The 22,480-nt window shown below is 41.9% G+C and overlaps 1 protein-coding gene across 4 annotated transcripts in view; it reads left to right on the top strand.

Annotated features, from left to right (window-relative positions):
• ano6 (anoctamin 6) overlaps positions 1-22,480 on the top strand; it is a 158,268-nt gene that overhangs the window by 72,326 nt on the left and 63,462 nt on the right. For all 4 annotated transcript variants that reach the window (XM_067999412.1, XM_067999413.1, XM_067999415.1 and 1 more), the window contains one exon: positions 16,436-16,570. In XM_067999412.1, coding sequence (XP_067855513.1) covers positions 16,436-16,570 — 135 coding nt within the window. The remainder of the gene's footprint in view (positions 1-16,435; positions 16,571-22,480) is intronic.

Genomic DNA, 22,480 nt, shown 5'->3' with positions numbered 1-22,480 from the left:
TTTAGCTTTGCCTCCCTGTAGTTATTAATATCAGTCAATTAATCTATTTCTAACCATCCCACAGCTACTAACTGCGCATGGTGCAGGACTCGTGAGCAAATACATGGTATGGCACTGACTGTTTAAAATGAATGTTTTAAGTTGGTTAATGGAGTCATTAACGGTGAGATTAGAATAATGTTTTCTTCAAGGCAGTGGTACAGACACGTCATCACACATATCCACCAGTTATTCAACTGAAGGTTGGCTGATGTCACCTGTGTAATTATAAGTAATCTTCATGTTTTAGTTTTGAAATTCCAGGAAGTGCATTTGATGACTTGTGTAGACAATCTTGCCAGTTCCACATTTTTACGCATGATGCATATACCAGTTAGGAGTACTCCTAATATTCAAAATGGTTTTAAGGAATGTTTTTCTTTCCTTAGCACTTTGGGACATCCCGAGGTTGTGTAAGGTCCTTTCATAAATGCAAGTTCTTTTCCTTTTAAACAAAACATAATTGTGACACAGATCGTTTTGTAAATTAATTCTCTGGACTGAAGGGGAGGAACCATTTGAAATATGTAAGTCAACCATGGGACTAGGGCTGAACTATTGTGCAAGATCTAAAAATGAGAGCCCATTCTCTGCCACATTTTACAGAATATACCACATACGATGTATATAAACAATATATTGAAAATCTTACACACGGTGCTCACTTCATTTAAGCATCATGCTTACTTCCCGGCACACTTTGACCATCACACTTCATTTGTCACTATAACTGCCTCAAAATGAAACAGCAGAAAATCAGAATTGAAGAGATAGGGAGCATAAAAATCAAGAACAAGGAAAGCAGTTAGAAAAATACCAATGAGAAAGTACTATGAACTTATTAAAATGACCAATCCCCACTGATCAGTCTGGAGAATCTAACCATGATGGAAAAGAGAGGGTGAACCAATCAAATCACTCAAAGTTCTTTTTGGCTGGTATTGTCCCGTGTGCGCTGCTCTTCTGCATATCTGTAGCAGGGCAAGCTTTGTGCCTGCCCAAATGCCCAGTCACTAACTCTGGAGAATTTCCCTGGGCCAGCCTAACTTGAATGTTTTTGATGGGCTCCTGGTGCTTTTCCCATCGGAGCTGGTGATGAGAAGAAGGAGCAAAAATTGTCAGTTACAGCAGGACTCTGGTATCTGCAGCAACTTCAAGGGTCTGCCTTGAGAAAGAAGGCTGACTGGCCCAGAAATTGAATTTAGGTGCGATCTGGGTGCAGCGACTAAAGAGGCCAGTGGCAGGACCATGCGAAATTGGTCTGTCTGCCTCATTTGTATATCACCGGCCAGTTGTGGGTGCCAGTTGGGGGGGTGGGGGGGCGATGGGAAGAAGTGTCTAGCCATGATGGCCCATCATGGTGTGGGCAGGCTTGTTGGACCAGCTGGTCTTTTCCTGCCTGTCAATTTCACATGTTCGTACGTAATTGACCGCAGCAAGCTACACTCAGTTGTGATCCAATTTGGAAAAAGGGGCCTGAAACAGACATTAAGCCCCCAATTTTCATTGACAATGGACAACTACAGGGCACCCTGACCAATACGGTGTGCAGTTCATTTCCTGCACGGACTGAGCATATGCACACTGCACGCCATATTGGATCCTGCAGCACCCGTTTCGCGTCTGAAAAACAGGCGCCACTCAATCGAATTTCTAGGCCTCTTTAAATAAAAATGGCAAATTCTGCCAATGTGTGAGAGCAATTGACCACCCTGCAATCGATTGTACTCTCTTGTGGAGATCATTTAAACTTGAAATGCCCTCCGTCGGCTGTATCGTCATTGGCCAATAGTAACTAACACCCAGCATTGCAATGGTGGTAATAATAGAAAAGTGATAGTTAGCATCTTCCAATCATTGCTGCCTGATTATAATGTGCCCACCCATATTTGGGCAGGTGCTTCTAGTGTCTAACATAAATGACACCAAAGATGGAGTGGGAATCGGTCAGAATCAGTCTGAGATGAATATTGTGCCCCCACCTGCCCCAGATCTACCACGAAACCAGTGGATACACAGTGGAAAATTCTCCTCTTTAAAGCCGATCTGGTCGCTGCCAAGGTTGCTGAATGCTACAGTTTGTGTTATCCACATCTCGTGTTTTTTCTGTTCATCCTTCTGAGATGATTGGCTCTCGTCTCCATCCTCCCTGCCCCTTGCTCTGCTGAGATGATTGGCTCTTGCTGCCATCCCTCCTGCCCCATTTAAGAACCTCAGGCTGTAATGATGACTGAAGATGTCCATGGAGCAGTACTGAGCCACTGAGGCAGTGACAATTAAGTTGTATTTACCTCATCAACAGCACTGTCTGCAAAACAAAAAAACATTATTGCAACATTATTACAGCCCATTCACCCACTTCTTACCCTAGCTACAGTGGTAGCACTTTCATTACTGTCCCTCAAAAGGGGCAGAACTGATGCTGCCTGGGAAAATGAATTTCATATTGGAAAATCAGGTTAAATTGGCAGGACAAGTAGGATTGTTGTGCCCGTTGTAATTTATTAGAAATTTATACTGTTCCATTCACTTATGTTGTCCACATGTGCTATTGTGTGAGGTACATTCTGTAATATGTGGCCAGTTGGATGCTGATAATGCGCACTCATTTTTTAGAGCTTGCACAATAGTTCAGCCCTCACCTCATGGCTGACTTGCTAAAAAAATCTCCAGCTGTGGACATATATTTCAAATGGATCCTCCCACTCAGTTCAGAGTGTTAATGTACGAAATGATCTGTCGTAATTATGATTTGTCGTCATTACTGTGCATGACTAAGTGAGTAAAATAGAAACCTTAAAGCATAAACATCACTGGTGACATTTATGTATTCAAATGTAGGCGTCACCATAAAAGCTGTAAATTATGTATTTTGAGCAGCAGCAACGATTCCCCTGAGACCAGTTAACAGCTGTGTCTGCTGGAAGCTTCGGGTTGTGTTTGTAGCAAGGTAGATATTTTTGCTGTTTGTTAGTACATTGGCTAGGGAGTAGACTGCATTTCCAGGAAAGAGATCAATGGCTGCTTCATACACCTACCTATGACACTACCCTGTTTTGGCCAGACGGCATGGGCCAACTTTACGGTGATTACAAAACCAGAAACGGATTTCTACAGGATTTCAGCAAGTGAGATGTGGTAATTTAAATTTTTTTAACAACAAGCAGAATAGCAGCTTATGTACGTAGTGCTGTGTGTTTCCATTCTTCTGCAGATGATTAACAAAATGATGGCTGATGGTCTATGTGTGTACCCTCATTTCATCAACTTAGAATTTAAATATGACTCCAAGCTATGTGAAATATTGGCATCCTGAGTTTCAAACCTCTAAATTGGATATATCATTAACATGCAGCATTGCAACCTTCCTTCCCACCTCAATCTCTCCACCACTGAAACCCTATGCCATGTTTTGTCACCCCTAGATTCAATTGCACCAATGCCCATTGCAAGCCTCCCATCTTCCACGCTCCATAAATTCCAACAAGTTGTCCAAGACGCAGCTGCCGTATCTAGTCCCACACCAAGTCCAGCCCGCCCTTCACCCCCACCTACATATTGAATTTCAAGTCCTTATCCTCATCTTCAAACCCATTCAGGCCTTACCCCACCTTATCACTGCAACCCCTCCAGCCTAACATCTCCTGCTGCATCCTTCAGTTCTCTGACACTGACCTTTTTTACATTCCCCACACCCTGTGCCTTGCCATTGGTGTGCGAGCTTTCAGCCATCTAGGTCCTACTGCCTCGAACTCCCCTTGCCTTCATTTCTCTCCTCCTTTGAGAAACATTTTCCAAACCCATCTTTCTGACCAATTTTTTTGTCACCCTTCCTAACCTCTCCCACCATAACCCAGCTTCCACTTTCCCTATTTATCTCCATTTGTGAGACACCTTTGGTTGTTGTATATTAAAGGTGCCATTTAAGTGCAAGTTGGTGAGTTTGTAGCAGAAGCCAGCAGCAAAATTACTTTTTCTCCCCCAGAATGCTTGCATGAATAAAGTGACTGAAAACAAACGGCATTGACTAACACTTTATAGAACATTCTGGGGACCTGCTCCCCCAGTGGCTCAGTGAATATATCCAGCAGGTAGCAGAGTCCAACAGACAGAAAGATCCGAGGTTTCTATGCTGAGTTAGCTGATCTCAGTTGACACAGTAGTTGGAATGCTATAATTAGCCTGAGAGCCCCTGGGTTATGGAGCAGCAAATAACCATTGACCACAAGATACTTACAGATAAGGAAGGCTATTTGGCCCTTTCTAATTCATCCATTCAGAAAGATTGTGCAGTCCCCCCATTACTTCAGCTATTTTTTCTTAAGTAATTCCAAGGTATTTTGGCTCACTGCTCTATCTGACAGTCCATTCCAAGTGTAGATTGCACTTTGAATGATGAACCTCCTGATATCAGTACTAAATTTACCTTTTACCATTTGAACCTGTGTCTCCTTGACTTACTTTCACAGTTTAATTTAAAGTAGTATTCTGAATTAACCTTTTCCATACCATTTACTACCTTGTATACCTATATAAGAAGTCTCACTTCTCAAAGTTTCCGCAGTATTTCCTCATAACTCAAACCTCTGACACCATGGGGGTGATTTTAACCCCTAAGAACAAGTGGGTTGGGGGCGGGTGGGAGTTGAAAATAGTTGTCTTTCGGGTCGTGACCACAATCCGGCTTTATTTCCGGGCTTATCTTGGGGCCATAAAAGTACAGGCTTCTCACTGGGAATGCAAAGTCCGAAAATTTTGCAGTTGCGTTCCAAAAAAAACAACTATTTTCAACTCCCACCCGTTCTTGGGGGTTAAAATCACCCCCTATGGATCAGCCTCCTGGCTCTTCTCTGCACTACCTCCAACGTTTCAATGTCTCTCTTGTTTCTCAGGGACCAGAACTGACAACATATTCGAGGAACAGTCTGACCAGAGAACTTTACCATCATGACTTTCTCTAACTTGTATTCTACTATTTTAGCTATGTAGTTTAACATTCTCTTGGCTCTGTTAATTGCTGCTCTACATCAATTGGTCATGTTGAGTGTTGAGTCTACTAAGACTTCTGGGTCTTTTTCAACTTTATCCTTCGCTATTTCAAGACCGTTCATCTATTTTTCTTTCCGATATGCAGTGCGTTACATTTATTTGCATTAAATTGCACATGCCATAGTTTGACTATTCATATCGTTTTTAACTTATCCTGTAATTTCTGGATGTCTCCTTTGATTCAATTACTCAGCCTAGTTTGGTATCCTCTGTAAATTTGATCAGTTTGCTTTGAGTGTCTGAATCCCAAGTCATTGATGTAAACTAGAACAGTAGGGGCCCCAAGCCATAGAGTACTTTGCTCAGTACTCTTCGTTCCTCCCTCCCCCCCCCCCCCCCACCCCCGACATGATTCCTCTGACCTTCGTACCACCATTGATGGCATAGGCTTCAGGTGCCTCAGCTGTACTCTCTGAAATTCCCACTGCCTAGTCACTTCTCTCCTCACAATTAAAAACGATCTTAAATCTTTTTGCACAAATTTTCAGTCACCTCCCCTAATTCTCCCACCCTGGCTTGGCATTTCATAGAACCATAGAAAATTTACAGCACAGAAGGAGGCCATTCGGCCCGTCGTGTCCGCGCCGGCGGAAAATGAGCCACCCAGCCCAATCCCACTTTCCAGCACTTGGTCCGTAGCCTTGTAGGTCACGGCACTTCAGGTGCACATCTAGGTACTTTTTAAATGAGTTGAGGGTTTCTGCCTCTACCACCCTTTCAGGCAGTGAGTTCCAGCCCCCACTACTCTCTGGGTGAAAAAATTTCTCCTCAGCTCCATTCTAATACTTCTACCAATTACTTTAAATCTATGCCCCCTGCTGACCCTTCTGCTAAGGGAAGTAAGTCCTCCCTAACCACTCTATCTTGGCCTGTTGTAATTTTATATACCTAAATTAAATCACCCCTCAGCTCCTTGGTTCCAAAGAAAACAACCCCAGCCTATCCAATCTTTTCTCATAGCCAAAATTCTCCAGCCCTGGCAACATCCTTGTAAATCTTCTCTGTACGCTCTCTATTGCAATTACATCCTTCCTGTAATGTGGAGACCAGAACTGTACACAGTACTCAAGCTGTGGCCTAACCAGTGTTTTATACAGTTCCAGCATAACCTCCCTGCTCTTATATTCTATGCCTCGGCTAATAAAGGTTAGTATTCCATATGCCTTTGATGTTTCATTTCTTTTATTTTTTTTCTCCTCCCTGTTTTTTCTACATTAAGGGATATGGGGATAGGGCAAGAAAGTGGACTTGAGGTAGAAGATCAGCCACGATCTTATTGAATGGCGGAGCAGGCTTGAAGGGCCATATGGCCTACTCATGCTCCTATTTCTTATGTTCTTAAAGGTGGTGTGTAAAAGCATGTTGGTGATAATGATTGGTGGTTGGTTGGTGTTGTCCTCATCCTTCTCCACCTCTGCCCCAGGACAATGGAGCTCAGCATATATATACTTGCCCATCAGGATCCAAGTGCCAGCCTCGCCAGCGATGCCCACATCCCATGAACGAATTTTAAAAAACCTCAAAAATTATAGAATCATAGAAAGGTTACAACACGGAAGGAGGCCATTTGGCCCACCGAGTCCTCGCCGGCTCTGTGCAAGAGCAATCCAGCTAGTCCCACTCCCCCGTCCTATCCCTGTAGCCCTGCAAATTTTTTCCTTTCAAGTAATTATCCAGTTCCCTTTTGAAAACCATGATTGAATCTGCCTCTACCACCCCCTCGGGCAGTGCATTCCAGATCCTAACCACTCGCAGTGTAAACCAGTTTGTCCTCATGTCACCTTTGGTTCTTTTGCAAATCACCTTAAATCTCTGTCCTCTGGTGCTTGACCCTTCCGCCAATGGGAACAGTTTCTCTCTATCTACTCTGTCAAGACCCTTCGTGATTTTGAATACCTCTAACAAATCTCCTCGCAACCATTTCTGTTCCAAGGAGAACAACCCCAGCTTCTCCAGTCTGTCCATGCAACTAAAGTCCCTCATCCCTGGAATCATTCGAGTAAATCTCTACTGCACCCTCTCTAAGGCCTTCACATCTTTCCTAAAGTGCCCAGAACTAGATACAATACTCTAGTTGTGGTCGAACCAGTGTTTCATAAAGGTTCATTATGACTTCCATATTTTTGTACTCTATGCTTCTATTTATAAAGCCCAGGATCCCATATGCTTTTTTAACAACTTTCTCAACCTGCCCTGCCACCTTCAACAATTTGTGCGCATATACCCCCAGATCTCTCTGTTCCTGTACCCCATTTAGAGTTGTGCCCTCTAGTTTATATTGCTTTTCCTCATTCTTCCTACTGAAATGTATCACTTCACATTTTTCTGCGTTAATTTCATCTGCCATGTGTCCACCCATGCCACCAGCCTGTCTATATCCTCTTGAAGTCTATCACTATCCTCCTCACTGTTTACTACCCTTCCAAGTTTTATGTCATCTGCAAATTTTGAAATTGTGCCCTGTACACCCAAGTCAATAATATATATCAAGAAAAGCAGTAGTTCTGGCACCGACCCCTGAGGAACACCATTGTACACCTCCCTCCAGTCCGAAAAACAACCGTTCACTACTGCTCTCTGTTTCTTGTCACTTAGCCAATTCTGTACCTATGTTGCTACTGCCCCCTTTATTCCATGGGCCGCAATCTTGTTGATAAGCCTACCATGTGGCACTTTATCAAACGCCTTATGAAAGTCCATATACACCACATCAACTACACTGCCCTCATCTACTCTCTCTGTTACCTCATCAAAAAACTCTATCAGGTTGGTTAGACACGATTTGCCTTTAACAAATCTGTGCTGGCTTTCCCTAATCAATCCACAGTCATCCAAGTGACTGTTAATTCTGTCCCGGATTATCGTTTCTAAAAGTTTCCCCACCGCTGAGGTTAAACTGAATGGCCTATAATTGCTGGGTTTATCCTTACACCCTTTTTTGAACAAGGGTGTAACATTTGCAATTCTCCAGTCCTCTGGCACCACCCCCGTATCTACGGATGTTTGAAAGATTATGGCCAGTACCTCTGCAATTTCCATCCTTACTTCCCTCAGCAACCTAGGATGCATCCCATCTGGACCGGGTGACTTATCTACTTTAAGTACAGCTAGTCTTTCAAGTACCTCTATCAATTTTTAGCCCATCTAGTATCTCAACTATATCTTCCTTTACTGAGACTCTGGCAGCATCTTCCTCCTTGGTAAAGACAGATGCATTTAGTACCTCGGCCATCCCCTCTGCCTCCATGAGTAGACCTCCTTTATGATCCCTAATCGGCCCCACTTCTCCTCTTACTACCCGTTTACTGTTTACAAGCCAGTAGGATACTTTTGGATTCCCTTTTATGTTGGTTGCCAGTCTATTCTCATACTCTCTCTTTGCCCCTCTTATTTCCTTTTTCACTTGCCCTCTGAACTTTTTATATTTTACCTGGTTCTCACTTGTGTTATCAACCTGACAAATGTCATATGCCCCTTTTTTCCGTTTCATGTTACTCCTATCTCTTTTATCATCCAGGGAGCTCTGGCTTTAGTTGCCCTATTTTAGGTTTGAAAATATCCACCTGAGATCTTTTAAAACTGACCCTGCACCAGACTGCAGTTATCCTGGATGTGGTCTCACACACAACTTGATAAGTGCACTTTTGTTGACTTAACACTCAAATTCCATTCCATATTTTGCATTGATAAGAAGCTGAAACCACATTACATCAGTGCAAACGGTGTAATGTGGTCTATCAGTGGATTGCATGTTAACATCCATTTGGTGATGCAGTTAGTTCTTGCTCAAGTGTGATTGTAATGATATGTGTTTGTACATAAGTTATACAATCAGTAGCATTCATTATATAGAGATTAATAGCTAGTCAGGAATATATTACAAGGTTAGAATGCAATCAAGGAGTTTTAATAAAGTCATAAACTTGTGAATGAGAGACTAGAAAGTATATAGTCTTCCCTTTCTGTTAACAAGCTTGGAGTTTGTACCTTTTGTTAATTGGAGCACTTGTTTGCAGAACTGCAGACTCCATTACCACAGCCACAGAAGGTTGTGAAATTTGTGGCTTTTATCAGAAGAAATTTTTGTTGCTTTGTTTTATGTACAGGATTACATCATTAGACGAGAAATGTAATGGTATCAATTGACAAAATATTTTGTTGAAAAATAATATATACTTTTTTAAATGGGTTACAATAGATTACTATTATTTTTCTCATTGTATAGAAGAAAAATATTTGACATTAACTTGTGAAATTTAATTGACTAAAGAAAAATGTACTGAGTGTGTGTGTATTGAAAGAATAAATATTAACAAGTACAGTGAAATCAACATTTATACATTATCATATTTAAATAATCGAAAGCCTCATCCTATAGTCTCTAGATAAGCCCCGTACTGTAATTGACTGGCAATGTTGCAAGACATAATTGGAAATATGATTGGGAAATGACACATTGGAGCGATATATTTATAAAGGCCAGTAACCTGTCATTTGAAGAAATGGTTTCCCAGACAAAATCAACTGTATGGCAGAGTTCTAGAGATGAAGTAATCATATAGTAAAATGAAATTGCAGTGCCTGTATGCTGTGTGGTTTGCATCGTGTGTGTGCACTTCTGTTTAGCACTACCAGTGTAAGTCATACTTCCTCCTATTCTAAGAATAGGATCAAAGTTTTCCAAGAGCCATCTTTGTTGTATAACTTTAAAAGTGAGCTGTGTTAAATCAAGAGTAGCATTAGAAAACACAGTTTATTTACAGCACATTGATTATTCCTCTTTTGTTGACCCTCCATCGCCATAGGTCACCAGTGCCAAACTACACTAGCTGCACAATGACACCGAGACACATGCAAGAATACCAACACAAGCTTTGATTATGCCCCAGGAATTGGGCTTCAACATCAACACTATGCAGTGCCCTCTGTGTTCATCTTTCATTTTAATGGAGGCAGCTTGATATTGGTGTACGACTGTCAACTGTTAAATTGAAATGGTCTTATATTGGCCTTCCTCTTTCCTATCCAAGTTGCAAATCTGATTAAGGAGATTAATTTAATGGCAAAGATAAGAATTGTCTTCCAATCATTTCGCATCCAACCCATGGTGCCTTTCTTATAAAGAAGGTTTCCTAACTCTACTACTCCTACAAGGTGCTTCCCTTGTGGCCTCAGCAAAGCAAAGTCCTCATCTCTGTGCTGTTCAGCAGAGCTGGGAGAAGACCTTGCCCTCTGGTGAGCTCTCTCCAGGGCTGTCCCTGCCACCAGTACCTGCTGCTGCTCACTCTGCCGTTTCACCACATGCAGGCCCTCTGCCTCACTATCTCACCCATATGGAGTGCCAGTGTCTGTGCTGGTGCTTGGGAGGGACTGAGTGCATAAGGGTGCTTCCTCAGGAGGATTGTCTTTCTGTGATATTTTGCTCTCTTCCTTTATCTGATCCTTATGGAGGGAGTGCTGTGACTAAACAACTACTTAGCAAGAATTACAAAATAATGTAAATTGGATGTTCCTCCATAGTTCATGTGTTTACTAAGCTGACCATTCATTTTCTTTTGGTTTCATATTTGGCTTTGAAGGACCAAAATGGAAGCATTTGTGAATCTTAATATGTCCACGCTGACAGCTGTTCTTTCACCGATTCTTGAGCCACCCAACGAAGTAACACAATAATTCCAGAAGAGCAATGAGTTTTCTTGATGTTCTGGCCAACATTCTTCCTCAAGCAACACCACCATAAAATACAGTTTAAAGTTAGAAACACAAACTTGCACTTACACTCTAGAGGATATCCCAAATTGCTTCACTGCCAATAAATTACCTTTGAAGTGTAGTCACTGATGTTATGTAGGCAAATGCAGCAACAAAATTTGCGCACAGATAGAGCCCACTAACGGCAATGAGATAAATTATTATCTAATCTCTTTTGGTGGTGTTGGTTGAGGGATAACAGTTGATCAGGTCACTGGAAGAACTGTCATGTTCTTCTGCAAAAAGTGTCATGGGATCTTTAACATCCAGACAGTTTAACACCTCATCAAAAAGACAGCACCTCCAACAATGCAGCACTACTTCAGTACTGGTTATTCATCTCATTGCTGTTTATGGGACATTGCTGCGTGCAAAGTGGCTGCTGCAGTTTAGCAGTCACTGTACTTCAAAGTAATTAGTCATATGTATAGCACTTTGCAACATTTCTAAGAGACATAATAAAATCATAGAATCGTTACAGCACAGAAGGAGGCCATTCGACCCGTCGAGCCTGTGCCGGCTCTTTGTAAGAGCAATCCAGTTAGTCCCATTCCCCCGCTCTTTCCCCATGGCCCTGCAAATTGTTTCCCTTCAAGTATTTATCCAATTCCTTTTTGAAAGCCACGATTGAATCTGCTTCCACCACCCTTTCAGGCTGCGCATTCCAGATGAGGTGCTATATAAATTTCTTTGTTTTCTTTTTTTTCCTCTCACTAGCACTAGCACTGACTATACTATCAGGAATTGGAGCAGACTGACAGAAATCAGATGCTGCTTCCTCTTTCATTATACAGCTGGCTGGCAATTTCCTGAAATAAAATGAATTACTTTTGTTGCCATGGTTGCAGCTACCAGTGACAGTCACTTGTTCCATCAGTCATTACAACAAAGAAGCTTATAGTGGCATAGTGAAAGTGGTATATTTCAAGCATGTACAGGATATATTGCGACGTATTTAAAGAATCTGACCACCCTATTCAGTAAGATTACTGGTCAGTCTAGGATGAACCCTTTGCCCAACAAACTGCAGTGACCTCGGCCCGATTAATTACTTCGACCCTTAAACACATTTTGGTATACATGGAGTCAACAGCCCAGTGTACTCTTCCTCAAGCAATATGCAATCAACACATAGAATAGATTCATGGGCATGTCCTAACCACAAAATACAGGATAAAATTAACACAGCCAATTACTGCCCTATCAGCCTCCTCCCAATCATCAGTAAAGTGCCATCAAGTCACACCTACTCACCATACCTGCTCACTGATGCTCAGTTTAGGTTCCATCAGAGCCACACGGCTCCAGACCTCATTATAGCCTTGATCCAGACATTGACGCAAGAGCTGAATGCCAGAGGAAAGATGAGGGTAGCTGCCCTTGACATCAAGGCAGCATTCAACTGGGTAGGGCACCAAGAATTCCTGGCAAAATTAAAGTCAATGGGCATTGAACTGAAAACCCTCTATTGGTTGGAGCCACACCTGATGCAAAGGAAGGTGGTATTGGTTGTCAGAGGCCAGCCCCAGAACATCACTGCAGGCATTTCTGCGGGAAGCATCCTTATCCCAATCATCTTCAAACTGCTTCATCAATGACTTTCCCTCTGTCATGAGGTCAAGTGTGGGGCTGTCCGCTGACAATTCCAGTGATCAGCTCCATTCACAACTCCTCTGATATTGAAGCAGCTCATCCAGCGTACTGCAGGACCTGGATAACATTCATGAGCTGACAAGTGGCGGGTAACATTCGTGCCATATATGTGGCAGGTAATGACCAATTAAAACACGAGTTTCTTGCACTAAAGGAAGAACGTACATTTATATAGCATCTTTCACGATATCCCAAATCAGTGAAGTACTTTTGAAGTGTCATCATTGAGGTAATGTAGGGAAACACAGCAGCCAATTTGCACACAGCAAGGTCCCACAAGCAGGAAGCATTTATTCAGACAAAGGATAGTGTGATACTGTAACTCTTTTCCCCCAAAAGATTGTGTATGCTGGGTCAATTGAAATTTTCAAGACTGAGATCAATAGATTTTTGATGGATAAAGGTATCAAGGGATCTGGAGCAAAGGTGACGTAAATTGTGTCATGACATAAAACATGGCTTTAAACGTGACGCAACATGAAACGTGACATGACATGAAACTTATCTCAATTTAAAATGTGACGTAAAGCACGTCACGTGAAACGTCGTGATGTAAAACATGTGACGACATGAAACATGTCGTGCTGTAAAATGTGACTTAAAACATGACACAACGTGAAACATATTGCGGGGTAGAATGTGACGTGACTTATAACGTGACATAAAACGTGTTGTGACATAAAACGTCTAACTAAATTGGGGTTGTATCCTCTGGAGTTTCGAAGGTTAAGGGGTGATCTGATCGAAGTTTATAAGATATTAAGGGGAACGGATAGGGTGGATAGAGAGAAACTATTTCCACTGGTTGGGGATTCTAGGAGTAGGGGGCACAGTCTAAAAATTAGAGCCAGATCTTTCAGGAGTGAGATTAGAAAACATTTCTACACACAAAGGGTGGTAGAAGTTTGGAACTCTCTTCCGCAAACGGCAATTGATACTAGCTCAATTGCTAAATTTAAATCTGAGCTAGATAGATTTTTGGCAACCAAAGGTATTAAGGGATATGGGCCAAAGGCAGGTATATGGAGTTAGATCACAGATCAGCCATGATCTTATCAAATGGCAGAGCAGGCACGAGGAGCTGAATGGCCTACTCCTTTTCCTATGTTCCTATAATGTGGAGATGCCGGTGATGGACTGGGGTTGACAATTGTAAACAATTTTACAACACCAAGTTATAGTCCAGCAATTTTATTTTAAATTCACAAGCTTTCGGAGGCTTTCTCCTTCGTCAGGTAAATGTTCAGGAGCTCCTTGAAGCCTACGCATTTATACATATAGAACAATACATGGTGTTTACAGACTGCCCCTGCAACTGCCCGTTGCCAAGGCAATCACCGTGTTCAGACAGAGAGGTGTCACCTGCAGAACCCCCGAATACACATTCAACAAAAAAACAAACAGGAAAAAAAAACAGAGAGAGGCAGAAACATCCGGAAGGCAGAGAAAGCCAGCAAATGACCCATTATATTAAAAACAGATAACATTTGTTCGCTGGTGGGGTAACGTGTAGCGTGACATGAACCCAAGATCCCGGTTGAGGCCGTCCTCATGGGTGCGGAACTTGGCTATCAATTTCTGCTCGTCGAGCAGAAATTGATAGCCAAGTTCCGCACCCATGAGGACGGCCTCAACCGGGATCTTGGGTTCATGTCACGCTACACGTTACCCCACCAGCGAACAAATGTTATCTGTTTTTAATATAATGGGTCATTTGCTGGCTTTCTCTGCCTTCCGGATGTTTCTGCCTCTCTCTTTTTTTTTCCTGTTTGTTTTTTTGTTGAATGTGTATTCGGGGGTTCTGCAGGTGACACCTCTCTGTCTGAACACGGTGATTGCCTTGGCAACGGGCAGTTGCAGGGGCAGTCTGTAAACACCATGTATTGTTCTATATGTATAAATGCGTAGGCTTCAAGGAGCTCCTGAACATTTACCTGACGAAGGAGGAAGCCTCCGAAAGCTTGTGAATTTAAAATAAAATTGCTGGACTATAACTTTATGTTCCTATAAGACATTCGTATTCTGGGAGGCTAGCTACGGGCTCCTGATGCAACTTGTTCGGGCATAGAGGAAAATTGGCCAACACCTGAAGGTGGGCAGCATCCTGCAGTACTATTGTGGAGGCAGGAGGAGAACGGATTCATTTAATAGGAATCTCTATAGCTTGAAATTGAATGGCAGCAAAAATAAATGAACAATGTAGCTTTAAGGGAGCCTATTCCAACAGGTAATCACCTTGTTGGTTTTTAAAGGCCATTTGAAATGGATAGGCTTAGCGCTGTAGGGGATTGGTTGGAAAAACAGGAAATTCACAGGCTGACTCAATATTTCCTAATTTACATAGAATTTTCCTTTTATAATGAAGATCTTGTACATTCTGGGAGAGAGAGCACACTGCTGACAGACAACCAGATCAGCAATATAGCATGATGCACAAAATGGACTCACAGCCAGTGCATTTTGGAACGTGCGATTTTTCTGGCAGCCGCTTGCCAAGTCAGTGATAACCCATTAAAAATAAATGTGTAACCCCAGGTGTGAAAAAAAGTTACCAAAATTCTATCTGCCAAAATTACATATCGAACGTTTTAAAGCTTTCAGACATCACTGTCATACCAATAAATATCAACAAGAAGCAACAATCCCCTCTTGAGTCACACACCATCCCGACTTGGAAATATATCGCCGTTCCTTCATCGTCGCTGGGTCAAAATCCTGGAACTCCCTACCTAACAGCACTGTGGGAGAACCTTCACCACACGGACTGCAGCGGTTCAAGAAGGCGGCTCACCACCACCTTCTCAAGGGCAATTAGAGATGGGCAATAAATGCTGGCCTTGCCAGCGATGCTCAAGGAATAAAAAAAACAGAGAAGCTTCAGTGTTAAACCAGAGAAGCTTCCTTCAAGTGAACATTAAACCAAGGTGCTGACTGTGAGTTCAGGGAAGACAGTGGGGTTCGTATTCTGGAAGGATGAGATCAACTGGGCCAAAGAGCCGCCTTCATCCAAACTTATCTTGTGATGTAGCATAACATTCAAACTTAATGTTGACACGTTTGTTTGTAATTTCTTCACATTTCTATTATATTTTTCTGCTAGAAGATGCTTGTGATCCATCCTTTGCACAAATATTAAAAGTAACCTGTAGCTTGAAAGTACATACTGTTACACTGCTATGTATTATTACACTGCTATGTAACAGTTGCAAGCTACTCATAACAAGTGGGCTTACGTGACCTGTGTATAAATTGGCTGTGTATATGTATGTAGTTTTATCTAGGTTGCCCCTGTGCACTCAGCGTTGGGAAGTGCATGGCTTGAACAGGAAGTCAGTAAAATGAGAAAATCATTGAAACGATGGTGCATACCCCCAGGAAGGTACATTCTTTCAACCAAAGTAGGTAATAAAATGATAAATGAGACAGAATACATCATAAATAATTGTGAATACTTGTGCTTTCACCTTCACCTGCTATTTTCCTGATGATTGGCTCAGAAATTGACAACAGACCTTCCATTCCGTTGAGTATCCTGACAAGCTTATATGAAGAAACACTTTGGGAGGTTTTGATAACTCAATAAATTGCTCAAGCTGTTTGTGCTAGGTCATTTTTCTAATTACCAAACAGACCTCTTGGGTGTGCACCTTGTGATATGGGTGGCTCTTTGTTTCATATTAATTTCTTTGGTATGTGGACATCATAAACAAGGATACTTGTTATTTCTGACCATGAGATGATTTCCATTGTTGTTGCTTAGTCATTTGTTGCCCATGTCTTTGTGCACTGGTTCTTCTAAAATCTGGCAAGTGTAAAGTCCTTGATAATTGTTGTGAGATTGGGATTGTAAGTCCTCTCATCTTGTGTTTTTTTTTGTGCATTGTTGTCATAGAAAATCAATAAATGCTTTGAAGTGAGAGATGCATTGGTTTGTTCAATACAGGTTGAGTTTGATGGTAACGAAGACTCTGCATTTTTTGCTGATGGACAACGTCGAATCGACTTTGTATTGGCTTACGAAGAGGAGCAGAGGAAACCGAGTGATCAAAAGAGAATGAGGTCAATTCTGAACAGAAAGGTATGATTCGTTATGCCTGGTAGTACTTTAATACATTTTCCTTCATAATTTAGCTGCACCCTGACTTTTTTTCTTCTACCCATTACAGAACATGAGGGGGTGTTCTTGAATAAGCATTTAGTATTCTCACACTTCCAAACCCCTGCAGTTTATCACTCCTTCCCTTCAGGCCTGAATGCAGTTTCAGTGAATTTTACTGCTGTACCTGTGGTTTCCTCGATTGCTTTTTTTTACCGCTGGATGCTTCCAGGCTCCTGACGAAGATTGCTACATTGTTCTGAGCATCATCTCCAGTAGTGCTCAGGAAGTGAGAGAGGATTTCACGCTTCATTCATTTTTCCAAAAAAGGAAAGGTCTATGACATTGAGGCTTTTGAAACATGTGGGGTATACCGTTGCGATAGAAGCACCTTCTGAAAATCTTCGGGTCCAACAACCCATGAAGGATTTCACTCTTTCACCATCCAGATAGTTTGGGACAAGAAAGAAATTAATTTTGTTGTACGCTGCAAAATTTTTAGTATTGATTGAACATAACCATCTGCAAAAAAACCCTCTGGTGACCAAGGGTAGGATGTGAAACCTTGGCTCATGCCACTGGTAGAAAATCTACAGAATAAAGCAGATGTATGTTATCATTGGACACATAAGGCCTTCAGAGCATACCTTAGGATTGGAGATGGAGGTATTTAGATCAATCTCTCTCTTCCGCAAACGGCAGGTGATAGCTCAATTGTTAATTTTAAATCTGAGATTGATAGATTTTTGTTAACCAAAAGTATTACGAGATATGGGGCTACAGCAGGTATATGGAGTTAGGTCACAGATCAGCCATGATCTCATTGAATGGCGGAACAGGCTTGAGGGGCTAAATGGCCTACTCCTGTTCCTCCGTTCCTATGAATCCATCACTGTCTTATACCAGGCAGAAACATAGAAAATAGGAGCAGGAGTAGGCCATTCAGCCCTTCAAGTCTGCTCTGCATTCAGTATGATCATGGCTGATCCTCTATCTCAATATGACATTCCCACTCTCTCCCATACCCCTTGATGCCTTCTGTGTCTAGAAATCTATCTATCTCCTTCTTAAATATAATCAGTGACTTGGCCTCCACAGCTTTCTGTGGTAGAGAATTTCACAGGTTCACCACCCTCTGAGTGAAGAAATTTCTCCTCATCTCAGTCCAAAATGTCCTACCCCGTATCCTGAGACTGTGACTCTTCGTTCTGGACCTCCCCCAGCCAGAGGAAACATCCTCCCTGCATCCAGTCTGTTTAGCCTTGTCAGAATTTTATATGTTTCAATGAGATCCCCTCTCATTCTTCTAAACTCTAGTCGACCCAATCTCTCCTCATACAACAGTTCTGCCATCCCAGGAATCAGCCTGGTGAACCTTCGCTGCACTCCCTCTATGGCAAGTATACCTTTTCTTAGGTAAGGATACCAAAACTGCACACAATACTCCAGGTCTCACCAAGGCGCTATATAACTGCAGTAAGACATCCTTGCTCCTGTATTCAAATCCTCTTGTAATGAAGGCCAACATACTATTTGCCTTCCTAACTACTTGCTGCTCCTGCATATTGCTTTCAGTGACTGGTGTAAAAGGACACCCAGGTCCCTTTGTACATCAACATTTCCCAATCTATCACCATTTAAATAACACTCTACCTTTCTGTTTTTCCTTCCGAAGGCAGTATAATCTTTGTCGTATACATATTCTGAATGATAAATAAGGGTGTTCACATTGATGAAGAATAAATTAATTCATTGGAGCAGAAATCCAAGATTCAGCAGTACGCCCCAGACGATGATGTGCTGGTGTTGGGTAGAGGCCTACTTAACAGTGTGATGTAAAACGTATTCATATCAAGAAACTGAGATTTGTTAAAGTGACAAACTACAATTGCATTGTTTGTATTAATGCTTGGTAAATGAGAAATACTCCCATCCAGTTCATTGCCTTTACGCATGGTATAGTGTGAGGGGTTAGTGCCACTTTGTGTCACTCCAAAGTGGCTGGGTTCTTACCTGACTGCAGAGAAGATCAATTCAAGACCTCCTCTGGGAGACTGTCTCAAACTCCACTTAGGCTTGATACATAGAGTACTACTTCAGTGCAGTATTGAGCCAACTTTAAAAGGTTGGTTCTCGTAAATTGAAGGGCAGCTCATTTAAATGCACATTCAATAATGAGCTCTGACCCAGCCACAAAAGTTGGATTTGCAACCAGGTTGTATAAATCAGCTATGAGCCAATACTTTAGCTAGTGCCCCTGATCACTGTAACTGCAGGCTTTGTTACCAGGATTTTTTTTTAGCAACCATGGTTGCAAATCCAACTTTTGTGGCTGGGTCAGAGCTTATTACTGAATGAGCATTTAAATGAGCTGCCCTTCAATTTATGAGCTGTTTAGGAGATCCAACCTTTTAAAGTTGGCTCAATACTGCACTGAAGTAGTACTCTATGTATCAAGCCTAAGTGAAGTTTGAGACAGTCTCCCAGAGGAGGTCTTGTATTGCTCTTCTCTGCAGTCAGGAAAGAACCCAACCACTTTGGAGTGGCACTAACCCCTCACACTATACTGTGCCTAAAGGCAATGAACTGGATGGGAGTATTTCTCATTTACCAAGCATTAATACAAACAATGCAATTGTAGTTTGTCACTTTAACAAATCTCAGTTTCTTGATATGAATACGTTTTACATCACTCTACCCAACACCAGCACATCATCCTCTGAGGTGTACTGCTGAATCTTGGGCCTTCTGCTTTCACTGAATTCACTTATTCTTCCTCCAAGAGAGGAAAATTAAATCTCTGCTGACTTGTAAATGTCTTAATTGGACAATTCTTGGTTTGATAATTCCATTAAGTTGGAATAGGTAAGCTGTACATGATGCTGAAATATATATCATTCTTTTAATTCTTAAAAGAAACGGCCAGAATTTTCCATGCTGGATGGGGAGTGTGACAGTGTGAGCTTTCCTCCGACCAGAGTTAGTCAGCTATGACAGGTAGCACTCTCGCCTCTGAGTCAGAAGGTTGTGGGTTCAAGCCCCACTCCAGAGACTTGAGCATGTAATGCAGACTGACACTCCAGTGCAGTACTGAGGGAGTGCTGCATTGTCGGAGGTGCCGTCTTTGAGACATTAAACCGAGGTCCCATCTGCCCCCTCAGGTGGACGTAAAAGTTCCCATGGCACTATTCAAAGAAGAGCTGGGGAGTTCTCCCCAGTATCCTGGCCAATATTTATCCCTCAACCAACATCACTAAAACAGATTATCTGGTCATTATCATATTACTGTCTGTGGGACCTTTCTGTACACATTGGCTGCCGCCTTTCCTACATTACAACAATGACTACACTTCAAAAATACTTAGAGTAGAATCATAGAAAGGTTACAGCTCGGAAGGAGGCAATTCGGCACATCAAGTCCGTGCCGGTTCTATGCAAGAGCAATCCAGCTAGTTCCACTCTCCCGCCCTTTCCCCGTAGCCCTGCAAATGTTTTCCTTTCAAGTACTTATCCAGTTCCCTTTTGAAAACCATGATTGAATCTGCTTCCACCATCTCTCTGGCAGTGCATTCCAGATGACAGCCACTCGCTGTGTAAAAAAGTTTTACCTCATATCACCTTTTGGTTCTTTTGCCAGTCACCTTAAATCCACATCCTCTGGTTCTTGACCCTTCCGCCAATGGGAACAGTTTCTCTCTATCTACTCTATCTAGACGCTTCATGATTTTGAATATCTCTATCAAATCTCCTCTCAGCCTTCTCTGTTCGAAGGAGAACAACCCCAGCTTCTCCAGTCCATCCACGTAACTAAAGTCCCTCATCCCTGGAATCATTCTAGTAAATCTCTTCTGCGCTCTCTGTAAGGCCTTCACACCTTTCCCAGAACTGAACACAATATTCTAGTTGTGACCAAACCAGTGTTTTATAAAGGTTCATCATGACTTCTTTGCTTTTGTGCTCTATGCCTCTATTTATAAAGCCCAAGATCCAGTATGCCTTTTAACAGCTTTCTCAACCTGCCCTGCCACCTTCAACAATTTGTGTACATATACCCCCCGATCTCTCTGTTCCTGTACCTCTTTTAGAATTGTACCCTTTAGTTTATATTGCCTCTCCTCGTTCTTCCTACCAAAATGTATCACCTCGCATTTTTCTGCATTAAATTTCATCTGCCATGTGTCTGCCCATGCCACCAGCCTGTCTATTTCCTCTTGAAGTCTATCACTAGCTCCTCACTGTTCAGTATACTTCCAAGTTTTGTGTCATCTGCAAATTTTGAAATTGTGCCCTGTACACCCAAGCCAAGTCATTAATATATATCAAGAAAAGCAGTGGTCCTAGTACCGACCCCTGGGGAACACCACTGTACTCCTCTCTCCAGTCCGAAAAACAACCGTTCACCACGACTCTCTGTTTCCTGTCACTTAGCCAATTCTGTATCCATGCTGCTACTGCCTCTTTTATTCCATGGGCTTCAACCTTGATGACAAGCCTATTACGCAGCACTTTATCAAACGCTTTTTGAAAGTCCATATGCACCACATCAGCTGCATTGCCCTCATCGACCCTCTCTGTTACCTCATCAAAAAACTCTATCAAGTTAGTTAAACACGATTTGCCTTTAACAAATCCGTGCTAGCTTTCCCTAATTAATCCACACTTGTCCAAATGACTACTAATTCTTTCTATCTGTGAATTTTCCAGGGACAGGTCCTTACCATTTTTTTGGTGGATTCCCTTCTGTATTGCCCTACTGTGCTTCAGAGCTTACCACTAGAGGCAGAGGGAGGGGCACAGAACCCAGTAGCAGATCTTGAAATGAAAGTCCACTCAACTTATTTATCTCTTGAGATTATGATGTTAAGGTGATGGCTCTCTCATGGAACATTGGAGAGTGTCTCCAAAGAACATTGTGTAAAAAGGTTTGGAGGGTAATTTTCTGAGTTTGTGCTAGCGACAGGAGCCTTGCCTGCCAGCCATTCATCTCAAAATCATGGGTGTCTTGTTGGTGAGCGTGGCTCTCTACCAGCACTGCAAAGTCACAAAATCAATCCTTCGGTTTTAATGGTATAGCAAAGAAATTTCAATGTGGTAGCTCAAAGATTGACACTGCCATCAGAATGGAGGATGCAGGGTGCCCCAGTGGATCAGTGGGTGAAAATACTGAAGCTGGCAGGCCTAAAGACTCCTGTTTGCTTGTATAAATGGCCTGTATGGAAGAGTAAAAGAAATATTCTCGCTACTAGAGCAATCATAGCACTAATTCTATATAATTCTGGTATAGAGAAAACAATTCAACATGTAGTTGATCACAGTAGCAAATTAATTGATGCTATTTTGGAATGAAAGTTGATTAATTACAAAACAGCTGCATTGGTATTGCTTTTGGGGCTGTGTCAGCTTTTGCTAGTTTTGTAGGTTGTTGTGTTGTCTGTGGTTCATTATATGTAATAGTAAGACTTAAAGCGAAATAATTTTTTTGATACAAAAATAGCTCACATTGCCAGGAAGGTTTCCTCTGTGCGCTATGTGTAACAAAATTGTTAACTCATTTTTAAAAAGCAAGTTTATGATTTTGCCAGAAATGATGCATAGAAGTAAATTTTTCTCCATGGTAATTAAAGAAACAAACAAACTTCATAAGATAGCTTACAAGGTATCACATTGGAAATACATTGGAGAGCTACCAGAGCTATAAAAGTATGTGCTGTTAGAGTAAAATGGTGCATTTGCTTATTTTAGTTACAGAAAGCATTAGCTGAAGCTTTGTAGATTCATGGCTGCACACCCTATGAACCGTGAAATGATGTGTGATCCTTGGGCAATCTAATAAATGCGAGTGGGTAATGTAAATTAACGTTGGCAGTGACAAATAGTGATAAAAAGAAAAAC

Source organism: Heptranchias perlo, chromosome 18, assembly GCF_035084215.1.
Source record: "Heptranchias perlo isolate sHepPer1 chromosome 18, sHepPer1.hap1, whole genome shotgun sequence".
NCBI lineage: Eukaryota > Metazoa > Chordata > Chondrichthyes > Hexanchiformes > Hexanchidae > Heptranchias > Heptranchias perlo.
Note: the sequence above shows the minus strand (reverse complement) of the source record. Positions and strands in the feature narration are given on the sequence as shown.